Genomic DNA, 19,554 nt, shown 5'->3' on the forward strand with positions numbered 1-19,554 from the left:
AGTAGTTTTGTTGTGTACAGCAGATTCTTCCATCCATGTTACCTTTTACTTTCAAGATTTATGAAAGCAAATAACTATCTATTGAAATAAATATCCTTGTTAATTATCACTGTGTGGTCTTCAGTTTCTGATTATATAAAGGCGGAGGGGGAACGAATTCATTTGCAGTTCTTGTGGAACAGCATAAGCATCTCTTATTGTCTCTTACCTTTTCATTTCATCCAGGACTTGTCTTAACATTTCTTGCCTCCTTTAAGTGTTTGAAATTCTTGACCTTCTACAATGTTGCTGATCCACCATGATGTTTTAGAGGAGGGGTCAGCAACCTTTGGCACCTGGCCCGTCGGGGGAGACCGCTGGCGGGCCGGGCCAGTTTGTTTATCTGGAGCATCTGCAGGCATGGAGCCCCACAGCTCCCACTGGTCGCGGTTCGCCATTCCTGGCCAATGGGAGCTGCGGGAAGCGGTGCCTTGTGTTCTTTTCTCACTCTAATCTCTGCCCTGGGGTTTATAAATTTATATCCAATGACTTAGAGCAGTTCTGTGACAGAGCTAAGATTACAATTAGAGTTCTTGATTTTTCAGGAAATCTGCCTTTTGTAAGAAATCCTGTTAGCTGCCAAAGCTGTGGCAATATTCTGTATTCCACCATCATTGTTTGATTACTGCTTAGATTTTCTGAAGTATAGGGATTTATGTTATATATCTCCATCATATGAAAGAACTTCTAATAACACTTGAAAATCACAAAGGTAAGAAGATGAGAACTTTCAAAGTTTCAATAAGAGCAAGGTGGTATTCCTTTACAGACTGTTTTCTCAGATCCTCGCTAGAGAGCAACTTCCAGACTTTTGTGTCTCAATGGCCTGCTGGTGCTGCAGACTCAGTGGTCTGGGTGGAAGGTGGTTAGTGATCCACATCTTTCTTTAATGCAAGCTTTTAATAATAGTTCTGCAGCTGAATCTGAAGTTGCTCAAACACTGAATTATTTCTGACTGACACTGCAGTTCCCTTCATATTGGGGGGAAAAAAGGGAACTCCATTCTTCCTCTCTACACGTTGGAAGACAAATTTTCAAGCTTTCCAATGAATGTTTCTACCTTGTTTGCATTGACGGAATATTCATTTTCTACCATGGAATCAAGTGTCAATACCAGCAAAGTAGTATTAATGTACTACCCAAGAGATATTAATGATTGTTCACAAAAATCTTCATTTCTTAATATGAAGAGGCTGATTAGTACTTCACCTCCTGAGAGCCACCCCACTTCATTGTGAAAGAAGCTGGTGGTGAAGGTAACCATCTCAAGCTGCAATTCATGAAGTCAGAAATTCAATAACCTTTCAAAGGACTTGCACAGGTTTCCAAGCATTTTCTTAGCAGAAAAATTTGGAGGTGTATGAAACAGTGAAGCACGTTCCTGTGTGTATGAGTACTTGCCTCTGTTTTTCAATGGTGCTTGAACACTTTCATAAAGCAAATCCAATCACGAGTACAGGTTTAATATTTTTGCTAGAGCTTCTACTAGCATCCAGTTGCACACATTCTTCTCCTGCACTAGTTTAGACTGAATTATGGACACACCATTGCAGGACATATATTATATCCATGTTTTAGAAAAAAAACTTTCAATGTATTGAAGATTTCTTCCAAAAATTCACATTTGTGTTAATTCTTTTTTTTCTGTAACCCCTTACAGAAATTGTGTTGAACAGTTCAGGAAACACTGGTGTATGGAGACAAAACCAGAACCTTTACAGATATTATGGAAGCTAGTGTCCAGAACAGGAAAAATATTGTGATTCAATTTCTGGCCTACTGAAATTTTGTACAAAATTTCAACACTATTTAGTGCCTTAATCATCTTAAAATAAGGGTGGTGTTCTTGTTTCCACTTTAGAGTTCCCAATATGTACAGTGTGTGGCTGGATGCCTGCAGTTGATGCTCAGGGTCAATGAATATCGTTTTGCATGGGTAGAAGCAGATGGGGTAAACTGGTGAGTATATTACTTACTCTATACAGGAATAGTTACATTTCAAACATGCACAATAGGCTATTCCCCAAATGACCTTCCTTAAAATTCAACTCTTTAGGCTTAATTTTCAAACCTTCCTTACTTGTAGCCATAGTATTTGAGCCTGAAATTCTTATTTGTGCTCATATAGTAACGTATGCATGCAAACAAATGAGCTGAAAAATAGTCATATAACTATTCAGGGCTTCATAAAGTATTGTTCTGTTAATAACTTAAAGGTGATCAGAGCTATTTGTCTTAAAGGTTAGAGCACCATGAAGGGGGTTTGTTATATGAGACTGAGATACTGCAGGTTATTGAAAACAGATTAAATAAAAATTGAAGGTCCAGTAGAAACTTGCAGTAATCTTTAATGTAAGTTTTGTTGAAGAGTGATACTTTCTGGAATTATAGCTCCATTTTAGTATGTAGTGTTTTTGGTAGATCACTTTCTACCCAAACTCTGTAAATTTCTTTCAAAGAGGAATAAATAGTTGTGCGTGAGTTCAGAAACTTATCACTGGCCTTACTTGGAAAAGATCACTATGTAAAGTCTCTGTATTGTAAGTGACTTGTTATTAGAGCTGATTGAAACTCAATATTTTCATTCTGTGGGAAATTCTGACACTTCAAAATTTCCTTTTGTTTTGAAGTGGTTCAAAAAATCAATTTCCAGTGAAATGAAAATTCTGAAAAAAATTGTTTTGGAAATATCGACGTGATGCACAATGACCTTATTAAAAGGACACGTGTCTTTCAAATAATATACAGTAATAAACTATAATAAAATTTAAAAGACAAAATAATAAAGTTGAAACAAAGTGCTTTGACTTTGTTGAAATGAAGCACTTGTCAAAATTTTACGAAAAATTATTAAATCAAAATATTCACACAAAACATCTTGTCTTTATCAAATTACAGTTTTCCATCAAAAACTGTATTCTCTAAAAGCTTTTGAGCAGCTCTACTTGTTTTTTTTACACGCAAATGAAAGCTCTGTTTAGCAGATATATTACTCTTGTCATAGTCCCATCTAATGCTTGGTGATATGTATTTGTGACTTTCATGACCTGGCATGACTCTGATTACAGGCTGCTTTTAGAAGGCTCATCGTAAATGGTGTGTACATTAGTTTGCATTTTGCATACATCGTATTTAAATTGTTACATTCCAAGATGAGACTAGGGGCATCGGAAGAAAATGGTCTTACTCTGCTCTCTGCCCACTCTCCAACTCCATACTGCAATTCCAGAGTAGCTGCAAGTGTTTCCTAAAATGACAATGAAGCACATAAGAGTGGCCATACTGGGTCAGACCAAAGGTCCATCTAGCCCAGTATCCTGTCTGCCGACAGTGGCCAATGTCAGGTGCCCCAGAGGGAGTGAACCTAACAGGTAATGATCAAGTCATCCCGCCATCTATCTCCACCCTCTGACAAATAGAGGATAGGGACACCATTCCTTACCCATCCTGGCTAATAGCCATTAATGGACTTAACCTCCATGAATTTATCTAGTTCTCTTTTAAACCCTGTTATAGTCCTAGCCTTCACAACCTCCTCAGGCAAGGAGTTCCACAGGTTGACTGAGCGCTGAGTGAAGAAGAACTTCCTTTTATTTGTTTTAAACCTGCTACCCATTAATTTCATTAGGTGGCCCCTAGTTCTTATACTATGGGAACAACTAAATAACTTTTCCTTACTCACTTTCTCCACACCACTCATGATTTTATATACCTTTATCGTATCCCCCCTTAGTCTCCTCATTTCCAAGCTGAAAAGTCCTAACCTCTTTAATCTCTCCTCATCTGGGACCCGTTCCAAACCCCTAATCATTTTAGTTGCCCTTTTCTGAACCTTTTCTAATGCCAGTATATCTTTTTTGAGATGAGGAGGCCACATCTGTACGTAGTATTCAAGATGTGGGTGTACCATGGATTTACAGAAGGGCAATAAGATATTCTCCTTCTTATTCTCTATCCCTTTTTTAATGATTCCTAACGTCCTGTTTGCTTTTTTGACTGCTGCTGCACACTGCGTGGACCTCTTCAGAGGACTATCCACGATGACTCCAAGATCTTTCCTGATTAGTTGTAGCTAAATTAGCCTCCATCATATTGTATGTATGGTTGGGGTTATTTTTTCCAATGTGCATTACTTTACATTTATCCACATTAAATTTCATTTGCCATTTTGTTGCCCAATCACTTAGTTTTGTGAGATCTTTTTGAAGTTCTTAGGTCTGCTTTGGTCTTAACTATCATGAGCAGTTTAGTATTGTCTGTAAACTTTGCCACCTCACTGTTTACCCCTTTCTCTAGATCATTTATGAATAAATTGAACAGGATCGGTCCTAGGACTGACCCTTGGGGAACATCCCTAGTTACCCCTCTCCATTTTGAAAATTTACCATTTATTTCTACCCTTTGTTTCCCTGTCTTTTAACTAGTTCTCAATCCAAGAAAGGATATTCCCTCTTATCCCATGACAACTTAATTTATGTAAGAGCCTTTGGTGAGGGACCTTGTCAAAGGCTTTATGGAAATCTAAGTACACTATGTCCACTGGATCCTCCTTGTTCACATGTTTGTTGACTCCTTCAGAGAACTCCAATAGATTAGTAAGACATGATTTCCCTTTACGGAAACCATGTTGACTTTTGCGCAACAATTTATGTTGTTCTATGTGTCTGACAACTTTATTCTTTATTATTATTTCAACTGATTTGCCCAGTACTGTCTGTAATTGCTGGGATCACCTCTAGAGCCCTTTTTAAACATTGGCGTTACATTAGCTATCTTCCAGTCATTGGGTACAGAAGCTGATTTAAAGGGAAGGTTACAAATCACAGTTAGTAGTTCAGCAATTTCACATTTGAGTTCTTTCAGAACTCTTCGGTGAATGCCATCTGGTCCCGGTGACTTGTTACTGTGAAGTTTCTCAATTAATTCCAAAACCTCCTCTAGTGACACTTCAATCTGTGACAATTCCTCAGATTTGTCACCTACAAAAGATGGCTCAGGTTTGGGAATCTCCCTAACATCCTCAGCCGTGAAGACTGAAGCAAAGAATTCATTTAGTTTCTCCACAATGACTTTGTCATCTTTAAGCGCTCCTTTTGTATCTTGATCATCCAGGGACCCCACTGGTTGTTTAGCAGTCTTCCTGCTTCTGATGCACTTAAAAAAAAATTTGTTGTTACCTTTTGAGTTTTTCGCTAGCTGTTCTTCAAACTCCTTTTTGGCTTTTCTTATTACATTTTTACACTTAATTTGGCAATGTTAATGATCCTTTCTATTTACTTCACTAGGAGTTGACTTCCATTTTTTAAAAGATGCCTTTTTATCTCTCTCTGCTTCTTTTACATGGTGGTTAAGCCCTGGTGGCTCTTTTTTAGTTCTTTTACTGTGTTTTTAAATTTGGGGTGTACATTTAAGTTGGGCCTCTCTTATGGTGTCTTTGAAAAGTGTCCATGCAGCTTGCAGGGATTTCACTCTAGTCACGGTATTTCTTAATTTCTGTTTAACTAACCTCCTCATTTTTGCATAGTTCCACTTTCTGAAATTAAATGCCACAGTGTTGGCCTGCTTAAGTGTTCTTCCCACCACAGGAATGTTAAATGTTGTTATATTATGGTCACTATTTCCACGTGGTCCTGTCATAAATATAAAGGGAAGGATAAACACCTTTACATCCCTCCTGGCCAGAGGAAAAACCCTTTCACCTGTAAAGGGTTAAGAAGCTGAGATAACCTCTCTGGCACCTGACCAAAATGACCAATGAGGAGACAAGATACTTTCAAAGCTGGAGGTGGGGGAAACAAAGGGCTCTCTCTGGCCATGTGATGCTTTTGCCGGGACCAGAGCAGGAATGCAGGTCAGAACTCTTGTAAAGAGTTAATAAGCAATCTAGTTAGATATGTGCTAGATTCTGTTTTGTTTAAATGGCTGAGAAAATAAGTGGGGCTGAATGGAATGTATATTCCTGTTTTTTTATCTTTTTGTAACTTAAGGTTTTGCCTAGAGGGATTCTCTGTATTTTGAATCTGATTACCCTGTAAGGTATTTCCCTTCCTGATTTTACAGAGGTTTTTCTTTTACTTTTTCTTTAATTAAAATTCTCTTTTAAGAACCTGATTGCTTTTTCATTGTTCTTAAGATCCAAGGGTTTGGGTGTGTGTTCACCTATGCAAATTGGTGAGGATTTTTTCAAGCCTTCCCCAGAAAGTGCTTGGGGGGATATTTTGGGGAGGAGACGTTTCCAAGTGGGTCCTTCCCCTGTTATTTTTGTTAGACACTTTGGTGGTGGCAGCTTAAAGGTTCAAGGACAAAAGGTAAAAGTTTGTACCTTGGGGAAGTTTTTAACTGAAGCTAGTAAGAATAAGCTTAGGGAGTCTTTCATGCACGTCCCCACATCTGTACCCTAGAGTTCAGAGTGGGGAAGGAACCTTGACAGGTCCTGTTATAGTTACCTTTTGGACCAGATCCTGCGCTCCACTTAGGACTAGATCGAGAATTGCCTCTCCCGTTGTGGGTTCTTGTACCAGCTGCTCCAAGAAGTAGTCATTTAAGGTATCGAGAAATTTTGTCTCTGCATTTTGTACTGAGGTGACATGTACACAGTTAATATGGGGATAATTGAAATCCCCCACTATTATTGAGTTCTTTATTTTGATAGCCTCTCTAATCTCCCTTAACATTTCATAGTATGTTAATTACATTAACATTTACTAGATTACTCTCGTCATATATTGGCCGTTAATCTGAAAACAGACATTACTGCATATTTGAAAACGTTCTTTGCAACCCTAAGCCTTGGAAATGTAACCTGTTAAAAATGAAAACTTATCTGAATAAAGAGATTAGGCTGAACACATAAGTGCAAGTGCTGGGCATCATGAAGTACTGGTTTCATCCAGTCCTTAGTTGTGTATGTAAAACTCATAGCTTTTGCCAATGAGCTCTCTTGCAAACATTAATTTAAAGAAAATCTTACATGTTCAGGGTCATATACACAGTGCACTTGCCCATTATGAAACATTTGCACTACTACCTATGTAAATTATATCTTTCAGTATCATGGGAGTCCTGAGTAACAAATGTGGCTTCCAGCTCCAGTATCAGATGATTTTCTCCGTATGGCTGTTGGCATTCAGTCCTCAAATGTGTGAATATCTGCGTCGATATAATATTGTTCCAGTTCTGTCTGACATTCTCCAAGAATCTGTCAAAGAGAAAGTAACTAGAATAATCCTTGCAGCGTTTCGGGTAAGTAAAGTTGACTGTAATTGTTGTGGGTTTACGTGGTTTTGTCTCTCACCGAAGTGCTTCCATAGATTATTTCCAGGCATGCTGGATTGGATGTGTAGTCCGCATTAACTCTGGCTTTCCTTCCAGAGCCAGAGTTAATATGTGGATTTTTTGTAGGAAAAAGACATGCAGCTTTCTGCGCCTTTTTGAACTGGCAGATCCCAATATGAATGTTCATTGTTCCTCTATATTCTGTTAAATAATCCTATTTACAGAATTTATTTAAAAAAAATGCTGCTGCAGCAATTGGTTATAAAACACAAGAATTACACCCTTTAACACTTAGTAAATGGGTAAACTGGCCTTGCAGATATTTCATAAAAATGTACCAGCTCAGGCAGAAAACCTACTCACCATCCTTTTGTTGTGATTGACAGAAAATGATTTTATGTATGTGTCCAAAACAAAGCTTTCTGAGGAGAAACTTTGCATGACTAGTGTAAGCATAGATAGTGTAATGTATGTTGGGATGAGATGTCCACATAAGAGCACTGACTAGTTGACTTCTGCTGCAATATTATATCAGTAAAATCTGAAAATGACAGATCCTATCAAGATGTTTTAAAATACCAAAGCATTGTGGCCTCCTGAATCTTTGTGCGTGCGTGCACACACAGACTCTGGTTCGTATGTGTCATCCCTTCTTGCGCCCACGCATTGGATGTTTTATGTGCATGTGGTCATGTATATAGTATAGGGAATTAAAATGGCTAGTTGAGGGAGGATGGTGGGGACATGGGAAACTTCCTTTTTATGGAAAGAACTACAGTTGTACGTGTTTTGGCTGGGCTCCAGTTTAATTACTGTATTTGGAAACTTGAAACCTGACAAGGATGTAATTTTCATTATGAGTTTCAGCCTTCCTAATCTTTTTTATAAGAATTTAAAACTTATGGAGTATGGAACTTAAATGGCAAGCTATGCATTTCAGCAGTGATATTTATTGCACTTTTGTACTTGTTAAAAGGCAACTTTCTGGTCTTCATAACCATCCCAGCAAACCCATCCACCTACCAAATTATTTTCTCCCTACCACAATGGTGTGTGAATGTATCATCTCTAGGTTGCACACCCAAATTGAAGCTTGTTGGACCTTGAACCCCAAATGCGCTAGGGCCACTGGGCAGAGAAACTCAAAATATGGGAATCTGCTTCCTGGTCATAGTCTTCTCTGTGGCAGCTAGGTATTTCCTGAAACCTCCATTTTTGTTGTTTTTGCAGAGAGGGTTCACACTGGATTCTCTCCACCTCTGTCTCTAGGTCTGGATGGGAGAAGAATGTTCCGTCTATGCTAGCTGTCTAGTAACATACCTTTGCCTCCAGGAACTGCATGTTTGGAGTTTTTGTGAATCTTCCTTAAAGAGCTCTAGGATATAAAGTAAAATACATTAAGATACATAGTGGTAACGTGAGTTGACCACTATGTGCATGAAAACTTCTGCTTCACCAGTTCCATAGCAACCTGCGTTTTGTTGTGGTAACTTGCTAGATTTTTACTACTATCTAGCCTAGAGCGGATGGAGAGTTACATTCGAATGTCCTGGAAAGAACATCCTAAAATGTTTTCCCCACCTTTTTAGTGGGATTTACTCCCACCTTTCTTAGAATAATGTACTGGTCGGGGAGGGGGTACTCCAGAGGCAGTACAATCTACTGACCCACCTAGTCTCTTTATCCTTGAATGGTTAATATACCAGAAAAGGAGCTCCTGTTTCTGACTTTTAGACTAATCCATGCTAGTGACCCGCAGAAATAAACTCTTCTTTAGCAGCTATAATCCTTTCTCCGGCTCAGGCAGAAAGTTACAAAAATTTACTTCTTTTAAACGTGTTTAAATCTAATCTTCTCTTTTAATAATTGAAATGTACAGTCACCCAGTCTTCATATATCAAAGTAACACTGTCTTTTTTCAGCAGATAGTGTCTTCTTGCAAACCTGGACGCTGCTGACAATTATAGGGCTGCATAAATTAAATACAACCTCTTGTCCATAATTCGTTGTGTGTCTTCAGCAGTTCTGGTATTTCTGATTGCAAAATTGAGCTTTTGCAAATTGGAGAGCTATAAAGTATCACATATAACCTAAAGCCTGGGATTTGTAGAAGTTGGGGAAGAAAGTATTGGAAATAAATTAAATTTATATTGAATTGCATTGGCCACCTGTGCCTAGACACTCCTTTGGCTGTTGGGATGTAAAGGATGATCGGTTATGAAATTGGAGGGTGTGGAAGTACCTTGTCCCCCATTCCAGCCAGTTCGGTTGTGCTTGGCTGTAGAAGACAGCAATAGAACCTGAGAGTAATTAAAAAACGTTCCATTGTCATATTTAAAGGGAATATTACTCATTGACCATGTTTTACCGTCCTACTTGTTTAGGAATTTTGAAGGAACCCCAAATATAAACCTCACATGCTTATCTTTAAGCAAAGTATTGAGAAACATTACAGTAGAAAAGTCACTGAATTACTGGACCGATGTCTGTTGGTGAGAGAGAAGTTTTTGAGTTTACACAGAGCTTTTCAAGTCCAATAAAAGATATTACCTCACCCACCTTGTCTCTCTAATGTCCTGGGATCTGCACATGTACAACAGTGCATACATTAAATTAGTGGTCCAGTTACTTCTCTCTCTCCAGGTAATTACTTGCTCTTGAAAGATATTATGACTTATTCATATGAACATGGCTGTTGTTCACTGAGGCTTTTTTATGTCGATAACGTGCATTATCAGAGTAAAAAGTGACAGGCTTTGATTGAATAGTATAATTTGAACCTGATTAAATTGAATGAAAGGTAATGAACTGATAGTGGGAGTCAATGAAATCACTGGCTGCTGCACTATGTGCTTATGCCAGCACTCTTCTTACTAATAGAGATGGGCTTGAACTAAAATCCCTGATCTGAGTGTGCCCAGACTTTGAGGAAGTTGGCCTCTAGATTCAGATGTGAACTGTGCATTGCAAGGCCTGTCTTTAGTTTTCTAAAGTGTTATATTACTCTTGATATAGGAAGTTATATAGGAACTAATATAAACTGGTCACTTTCATGTTGTTGGACAGGCACTCTTGAGCATGTAGTTGTACTAACCTAAGTGAAAATTAGGGCCAAAATATGTTGGAATCCTTGTCAGCTCATAATATTGCCCTCTCAAGCAAGTCTTTTAATAAATGATTAACACTATTGATGAAACTTGCATAATTGAATTCTTGCATAATTCAAATTAATCTTAGAGGATATTTGCAGAAAGATTAAATCTGTAATAAATACTAGTATTTTTAAACTGTAAAAGATTTACATTCAACTTTTACCTTTTTTTTCCTTCCAGAATCTTTTAGAAAAATCTACTGAAAGAGAAACTCGCCAAGAGTATGCTCTCGCTATGATCCAATGCAAAATTCTGAAGCAACTAGAGAACTTGGATCAGCAGAAATATGATGATGAAGACATAAGTGAGGATATTAAGTTTCTACTGGAAAAACTTGGCGAGAGTGTCCAGGATCTTAGGTATATTTTATAGTATGAGTTTTTAAACCTGTCACTTGAAATACTGGCAAACTTATTGATTTTAAAACAGAAAATAGTAGATATGCTGGTGGTGTTCTGGTATATCATATCTTCCCAACAGTATATGAAAGATCCAGTTTCTAACTGGATGTCTGTCATATATCTGACTAGAAAAATCTACTATGCTTATGCACACATGCTTCTTAACTGACAGTTTAAGGGCAGGGTTTTCAACAAGAGTTGCATCTGCTGCACTGGAGCCAAATTCGATACTTACAGAATATGAAACTTCGTGTAGACCCATAGAATGCCAAATGAACATGAGTACGCTAGTGAGTCATTTATCCCAACTTGCGCTGGATGTATAATTCAGACTACAACTTGTATCTCTAAGTGGGGTCCCTGGTCAGAGGAATTCCTTTTTAGTCTTTAGTAACTGCTAACAAGTGCACAAAGCAGTTTAGCTCTCTCTCTAAATGTGTACTGTTAACCGATTTTCTTCTTGGGATCTGGAATCCCACATTTAGGAGCACAGTTCACTTATTAATAAAATGGGATTGTCAGATAGTTTGTAAAACACTTTATATTTCAGATCAGTAAATTTAAGATCACGTTCTGTGTAAAAGTAAGTATAGGTCTGGGGAGAATGCCTTTTCTAACTTGGTTAGTCGCTAAGGTGCCACTAGTTCTCCTTTTTCTTTCTGAACCCTGCAACTAAGCGCTTGTGAACACTTAAAACATTACAGTGGCGCAGCTCCACTGCTGTGGGGGCACTTCAGTGTAAACACTGCCTACATTGATGGGAGGGGTTCTTCCATCGGCATCGGTAATCAATCTCCCTGAGAGGCAGTAGCTAGGTTAGTGGAAGAATTCTTCCGTCGACTAGTGCTGCCTACACAAGGACTTGGTCGGCTTAACTATGCCACTTGGGTATGGATTTTTTTCACACCCCAGAGCAATGTAGTTGTGCCTGCTTAATTTTCTGGTGTAGATTAGGCCTAAATCTTAAGTTTCTGAAGTGGTCCAAGTGAGAGGACTTCAAAAGATATTCTTCCCCTCCCCTCAATCTGTGCTTACTTTCATGTTGCCTAAGGATGTTCCACCAATGTTTTTAAGCAACTTATCCAAATCAGAATTTTGATACAGATTTGTAAAGAACTGTGACGTTCAAGTTTGTCATAACAAATCCTAGGGTCTCTCAAGGAGTAGAGCTTCTGATGTACTGTTAAAGGCCCGTTCATGGGAAACTAGTGTTTCACCGTATGTTTTTTGCACTCTAGTTCATTTGATGAGTACAGTTCTGAGCTCAAGTCAGGAAGATTGGAATGGAGTCCTGTACACAAATCTGAGAAATTTTGGCGAGAGAATGCTGTGAGATTAAATGAAAAGAATTACGAGCTATTGAAGTAAGTTCTTTAGTTTTCATAAACTTCTGATTCTCTCTTCACACTGTTCTTTAAAGTATATTTTCAGTGTTCAAACTTAAACCATGTGTACTATGGTATTTATTTCAACATGAGCAATAAGTGCTGTAATTTAATTTTGTAGAAACATTACCTAGGGAGAAGAGAAGGTCAGAACATATTACTGTTTAAAGTGTATGGCTTTTTGACAGTGGGAATCATCTGCTCAGAAGTTGAATTGCTTGTTTTTTATTAACTGAACCAGGTACTTTGGTTGATTATGTAATAGAGAAAATATTCAAAATTCATCTTAACTCACTTGCAGTATCACACATGATGGCTTTTAAACTATTTCAGTTAAATACACTTAAAGAAATACCAGCGAATACAGTCCAAAAGTCTGACTGCACCATACTATAGTTAAAATTTTGTCAGGCATTCCATCAGTCTTCCAAATACCTTTTTTTGGTGATGAGGTTGAGGATATCATTACAGATGTGGGATTATTCTGTGTGGCTGGCTCAATTATTCTGGCTCAATGTGTTACACTCTACGCTCTTGATCTAGTTTCTCAGGTGGGATTGAATAGTGCAGCTATTGGTCCTTGTCTGTATGTGACAAGGACTTGCACTATTTTGAGGTTGGAGCCCACCTTTCTTGATAGGCCCTTAGCTCCATCTATTTTATTGGCTGGCTTTAAGAAGCCAATTGACAAAGTTGGATTTTTAGATAGCTGTGAATGCTCTGTTAGTTGCCTAGTCAGTCATTTTGATTGCGTGTCCTTTACCGTTGACAGAGTGGTGTCAAAGTGCCCCTTCTAATTTGTTCCTCCTTGTCAATGTTGTATAAATCTGGATTGCAACATTTAAAGCAGGGAGATAACTAAAGTACATGATGCTAAAATAGAAGGCATGGTATGAGCCTGGCCAAGTTGTGAGATCTAACAATGGCTGTGCAAGTGGTCGTTTCTTTGTTGGTCCTGTGCTGGAGGCAAAGTCCCAATCAGCAGAACTGTTCCCAGTGGTAGGCAGGTTGGTGTCTGTAGTGTCTTGACTCACTTACAGATACCAGTGTTTCATGCCAGGGCAAATTTTCACTCTGCTTTGGGTAAGATTGCTCAGAATCGGACTAGAGCCTCAATCTTTGAGGAAGCAGAATAATAACTAGGAGTCATCTGCTTGAGTTGCAGAAAGTCTCTCGCTGAGGTTCTGGTAGTGCTCAGGGAGTGCCTTGGGCTATGCTCAATAATTTAAAGCAGTGCTTCTCTTAAATGATGGCCAGCAAAACCTTGAGTTCCTCTTTGGAAGCTTTTTCAGTGCATAGCTTTTTCCGGAGGAAAGACCCCAGTATCTCAACAAACAAACCCTTTTCAGTCTGCATGTCAGTCTGTTGGGGGGAAGGGTGCTAGCAAGGTGGTGTGGCCTGTGGTGCCTTTATTGTGTAGAAGACCTCCAACTTTACATCTTCCATCCACTGCACAGTCCAGTTGATCTGCTGTCTTGGTGACTACTTGAGATTGTGGCCTGGATAGGAGCTAGCAAGCGAACCTAGACATGATAGAAGTATGGGAGAAGGACACTGAGGAAATGGGAGATTTTTGCTTACCTTTCTGTTGCTCAGGATTGCAAACCAGAATTACTCTCATTTGTCCTCCTGGCTCCATTTGTTTTTTTCATGCCACGCTCATTACTGTGATACTAAAGTGTTATTTCTGGATGTCCAATAGCAGCAGTGGCTATTTTTCTCAGTGTGCTAAAGGCTAAAAAGCTGTGGCTATTTCTTTTGGATGTAGGCTTCTCCTGAAGACCACTTTGAAATTTTGGTGGCACATAATGAGATACAGAAGCCTGCTTTTAGTGGTGCTTGATACAGGGTACACTGCCCCTATCCTTCACAGGGTGGACTGGTTTTCAGTTCATTTCTGGGTGCAATTAAAGATGTAGGTTTTCATAGGATCATGGAAATGTAGGGCTGGAAGGGACTTCAATCTCCCTGTACTGATGCAAGATTAAGACAGACCATCCCTGACAGGTATTTTGTCTAACATGTTCTTTAAAACCTCCAGTGCTGGGATTCCACAACCTTCCTTTGTAAACTATTCCAGCACTTGACTATCCTTTATAGTTGAAAGTTTTTCCTCATATCTAACCTAAATCTCCCGGGCTTCAGTTTAAGCCAAGTACTTCTGGTCCTACCTCCAGTGGACACGGAGAACAATTGATCACAGTCCCCTTTATCACAGCCCTTAACATTTTTGAAGACCATTAGCAGTTGTCTTTTCTCAGGATATTAACATGCCTGTAGTTTTTAACCTTTCATCATTTTTGTTGCTTTCCTCTGGACTCTCCAGTTTGTCCACATCTTTCTTAGTGTGCTATCCAAAACTGGACACAATACTCCAGCTGGGGCCTCACCAGTACTGAGTAGAGTGGAACAGTTACCTCCTGCTGAACTTTACGTCACTCTTGTTAATACACCCCAGAAAGTTTGGCTTTTTTGCAACTGTATCATGCTACTGGCGCATAGTCAATTTATGACCAACTCTAACCCCCAAATCCTTTTCTGTAGTACTGCTGCTTAGCCAGTTGAGTCCCCATTTTGTATTTGTGCACTTGATTTTTCCTTCCTACTTATCTTTATTGAATTTTAGCTTGTTAATTTCAGGCCAGTTCTCCAATTTATCAGGGTCCTTTTGTATTCTAATTCTGTCCTCCAAAGTGCTTGCAATCCCTTCTAGCTTGGTATCACTACAGTTTTTACAAACATACTCTCCACTCCATCATCCAAGTCATTATTGAAAACCATTGAATAGCACAAACCCTTGCAGGATCCCATTAGATGCCCTCACAGTTTGACACCGAACCATTGATAACTACTCTTTGAGTATCGTTTTTCAATTAGGGATGCACCCACCTTACAGTAATTTCATCTAGACAGCATTTCCTTAGGTTGTGTATGAGAATGTCATGTGGGGACACTATCAAAAGCTTTACTAAAATCAAGATATATTCTTCCCAGCCATCCACTAGTTTATCAGTAATCCTCTCGAAGGAAATTTGGTTGGTTTGGCATGATTTATTCTTGACCTCCATTTTGTCTTACTTATGTGAGTTTACAGATCTTATTTATATATGCTGGGACATGAGGGCAGGGAATTCTTAGTATGGATCCTTAGTTCTGGAATTTTTGCCACACCCTTTGGTTCAACAGAGCCCAAGTCTGCAGTATATGTTCACTGTCAGCAAAGTCTGTCTGTTTCCCAGACTTCTTTATTTTTTGGAGGGTGGGGGTAGGGGAGGGCAGGAAGGGTGGATAGATTGAAGGTGAAAGATTAGGGATTAAAATAGTTGATATTGGGTCAATCTGAAATTTTCTATATGTACCTTTGAATGATAGAATAATACTTGTGTTTTTAGCATAGGATAATTTCGTTAAAACAAAAAATGGGGTTTCACCAAAGTGAAAAAAATGGCTGTTTGTCTGTAAGTGAATTTGAAAATATTTGGAATGTACATATGGAAAGTCTGTTCAATACCAAGCTGTTTTTGCTGTTACAAGTTTATTTTATGCTACTTTCTGATCATTGTAGCAGATTATATACAAGCTTCTAGGCTCCTTCTCTTGCTATAGGGTATATCAACTCCATACACTCGCTTTCACACACAATCCAAGACACTTCCTAAACCTCATCGGTAACATGACTATCTTCAGTATAGAATGAGCTACTCATCCAAGCGTCTTTTATAATTTGTATTTCGGAACCTGGGGATGGGGGAAGAAAGAGACTTAAATTCCCACCCCCTAACCTTCATCCAGCCAGTGATGATTGGGCCTATACTAGGATAATACGTTATCTTGCAGATAAGCAAATAGGGAGGGGAACCTTACAAGTTGTTCAGAAACAGTTTCCACGTTATCATCTTCATGCCAGTCAGTAATCTTTGTCTTTTCTGGTTGTTACAGCAGAAGTTTCAAAATACTGTGACCTACTACACAAGTGCTCTGTTCCTGTCCCACTGCAATGGCAGTGAACACATAAAATAAATTTTAAAAGTGGACCATCTTCCTCTTTATTTGAAACTTAATATAGTCTATCCAGACATTGTTCGTATTTACAGCAGTTTGTTTTAAAGTTTTGTTAGTAAAATAAAAAATCATAACTGCATTTTTTAGGCTCTTAAATACTGTGTTGTTTTTAATACCTTGTTTGTTCTTGAATATTAAATTGCATAAGCTGTTTTATTCAGTTTCCTTTGCCTCACTCTTTAGTATTTGCCAGCCTTCCCAGTTTTTCATTGACAAATGCTCTCGTTGCATATTCTTCCCCATATATTGCCTATAACTTGAAGAAGACTGGGCTGAATACTTAATACTACAATATTTTAATTCCTCATTCTGTATTTAATTTGTGTCCTGTTTCAAATTCAAGTCTGATTCCAGTGAGAAGTACAAGCAGAAAGTTTGTTTAAACTAATGAAGTCATTTCACTTGCCATTTCTTTCAGACTTTTAGGATAATTATTTTCTAGGTGTGTAAGCTTCCTGGGTGGAGTTGTTCGAAGCAACTTTTTAAAACCTGCCTTAATATTGCTGTTAGTTACCAATGTTCTATCCTGGGAGCGCACATGTTTCTTCTCACTTTCACGCTGAACACAGACTAATCTAATTTTCCAGCAATCTGTGCTTCATCTGTCACCAAGTTTCCCTGCCTTATTCTAAAAAACAACCTATGGTCTCTGACCTCCATATCATTGTGTGTGTCAAATTGTATTTTTATTATTGGCTAGTAAACAGTTACATTGGCAAATGTTTTCTTGCTGAATTGCCTTCAAATTGCTTATTTTTATTTTGCATACTGAGTTGAAGTTTGAGTAACCCCTTCTTCTTTATGAAATGTACAGAATTGTCTTTTTGTTACACTAAGGAAATAAGTAACAAGCATCTTAATAGATTCTGATATGGTATCTCGTTTATAATCTTGGTTTTTGAAGAGAACCAGAGTTACTTGCTGAAGTACAGTAGATAAGTACAAGAAAGGATGCATATTTCTTTGCTATTAATGGCGTCTTTGAAACTAGAAAATCACAATTAGAAAGTTTAAAAAAAAATGCTATAACTCTCCATCTTCAATAACATGTCTTACTCTCCACTCTTGGAATGCACTTCAATTCTTCACGATAATGGGTAATGATTGTCCTCCTCTTCTGTTTAAAATTCTGCCTGTGTTTCACTGGGGTATCCTCTAGTGTATCGTAAACAAGGAAACCATTGTGGGGGATAGTGCATGAAAGTTGGTTGACAGTAGTAAAGTGCAACCACACAACAGTTCTGATAGAACCATTTTGGCATGTTACAGACAGCAAGCCGAATAGCCATGATGTATTCTGGGACTTCTGAATCATGTGTCCTGAACACCAAAAACTATTTCTTGGGGTAGCGCTCTGGGTAGTTTGCCTGCAGAAGGCACTTCATCATGGAATGGAGTTAGCAGCAGCAGCTCTTATGGACCTGCAACTTCTGTGGTTTCTTTTCCGCACTGTTGAATTTCATAAGCATGGCTGGTACAGTTGGACTTGAGCTCAAGTTCTCACTGCAGGTGCTGCAGCCTAGTGATGCTTTAGGCAGCTGTTGTGTACAGATGCTGCAAGCTCAAGGCACTGGTTGCAATGTCCTTTTGCCTAGAGTAGATAGGGTCTTTGCTATTTAATTTCAATTTGTTGCTTGGGAGGTATTTTTGTTTTGTGTTATAATCCCAGTTTTACTGTACAGGTGATGCATAATGTATTTATGGTCTCTGAAATTAAGCTACTATAAATTAGCACTTTGTAGTGTAATTACCATCTGATTGTTTTAAATACTGTTGTAGAATCCTGACTAAGCTTCTGGAGGTTTCTGATGACCCGCAAGTCTTAGCTGTAGCTGCTCATGATGTGGGAGAATATGTACGACACTATCCTCGAGGGAAGCGGTAAGCAAAAAGCTTTCTTTGCCTTTGTCTCTTATAATGCTTACTGGCAACGTGGTGGAGTATCCACTTAACCTGATAAACACTATAATTGTACAACAAGTGCTGCAACTAGCCCCAACATAATTATGAAATAGGTTATTGGGAATATTAAATAGCTGTGTGATCCTGTCAGCAATAAACTTAATTTGCTTTCTGGGGCTTTTAATTAGTGAAGAAAATATATCTGAAAGGCTCTTGAAAATTGTTCAGGCATTTAGTAGCTATTATAATCACTTCAGTCACAGACTTGCTGTATATTTAAAGCGTTTATTAGAATTTCATTGTAAACACCAGAGTATTGGTCTTGCAATAGTCATGGACAATCTTTAGTAACAAATCCTGCAGTTTCTTGTGATAAAACCATTTTGTTCCTTTTGAGCTAATATTTGTTTCTCATAAAATATTGCTGGCGATTTCTGTGATAAATGAAACTACTGTGTTCTGATACCATACTTCATGTAAAAAGGACCAATAGAAAATACATAGAAATTTAAATATGCAGAAATACTAAATACCTTGCCTGAAACATATAATATCTTTGACATAGTATGAATGCAGACAAACTGTTGTGTATATTAGGCAAACAAATCCAAATGTTACAATGGTCTGTTAGCAACGAATTCTATGAAAGCTACAACCCTGTCACTTGAAAAGTGAGACATTTCTGCGGGGTCAGGTTCAGCATATTGCAACCTTTTGGGAAGTGAGATTTAGATATCCCAAGGGTTACAAGGTATGTGCTGTCAGAGAGTCTTTTTTAAAGAGACCATATGTAAGGGGTTGTGGCACCCACCTTTTGTGAGTACACCCTTCTGGTCTGCTTTCTAGTCAGGTGTGTTTGCAGTCTTTCAGTTTATGGTGGCTTTTCAGGCAGTTTTTCAGTAACTCAGCCTTCCAGCCAACTCTCACACAGTGTCTATATGTGAAGCAGAGCAAACTCCTTCCAGGGTATGCAGATTTTAACTTGTCCTAGCCCTGGTGTGAGTCATATCCCCAGGGCTTCCTCTCTGGAGACACTGTCGTCTTGTGGCCCTCCTTGGGCTCAGTCCCAGATGCCAGCCAGGAACTCCTTCTTTGTTTTCCCCCAGTCCCTGCCCCCCTCAGCTCTCCATGGTCCTGCTGTTCTTTCCGCCAGCCAGTAACATCCTCTCCTGGCTCTAGGCAGCAACTGACTACTGCTGTGTTCTGCAGCTCCTTTTATATGGCTCTGATTGGCTGCTCCCTGCAGCCTCTCTCATTGGCTACTTCCTTGCAACCACTCTAGGCTGCTTGGAGGACTTCTCTTCTGCTCCTCTCTTGGATGGTGTGTGGCAGGAGCCT

General features: G+C 38.8%; 1 protein-coding gene across 4 annotated transcripts in view; it reads left to right on the forward strand.

The window, feature by feature from the left end:
* ATP6V1H (ATPase H+ transporting V1 subunit H) overlaps positions 1 to 19,554 on the forward strand; it is an 85,140-nt gene that overhangs the window by 36,508 nt on the left and 29,078 nt on the right. For all 4 annotated transcript variants that reach the window (XM_077810274.1, XM_077810278.1, XM_077810276.1 and 1 more), the window contains 5 exons: positions 1,901 to 1,998; positions 7,089 to 7,281; positions 10,647 to 10,825; positions 12,106 to 12,231; positions 18,094 to 18,195. In XM_077810274.1, the coding sequence (XP_077666400.1) occupies positions 1,901 to 1,998; positions 7,089 to 7,281; positions 10,647 to 10,825; positions 12,106 to 12,231; positions 18,094 to 18,195 (698 nt within the window). The remainder of the gene's footprint in view (positions 1 to 1,900; positions 1,999 to 7,088; positions 7,282 to 10,646; positions 10,826 to 12,105; positions 12,232 to 18,093; positions 18,196 to 19,554) is intronic.

The sequence above is a fragment of the Eretmochelys imbricata genome, chromosome 2 (genome assembly GCF_965152235.1).
Source record: "Eretmochelys imbricata isolate rEreImb1 chromosome 2, rEreImb1.hap1, whole genome shotgun sequence".
Taxonomy (NCBI): Eukaryota; Metazoa; Chordata; order Testudines; family Cheloniidae; genus Eretmochelys; species Eretmochelys imbricata.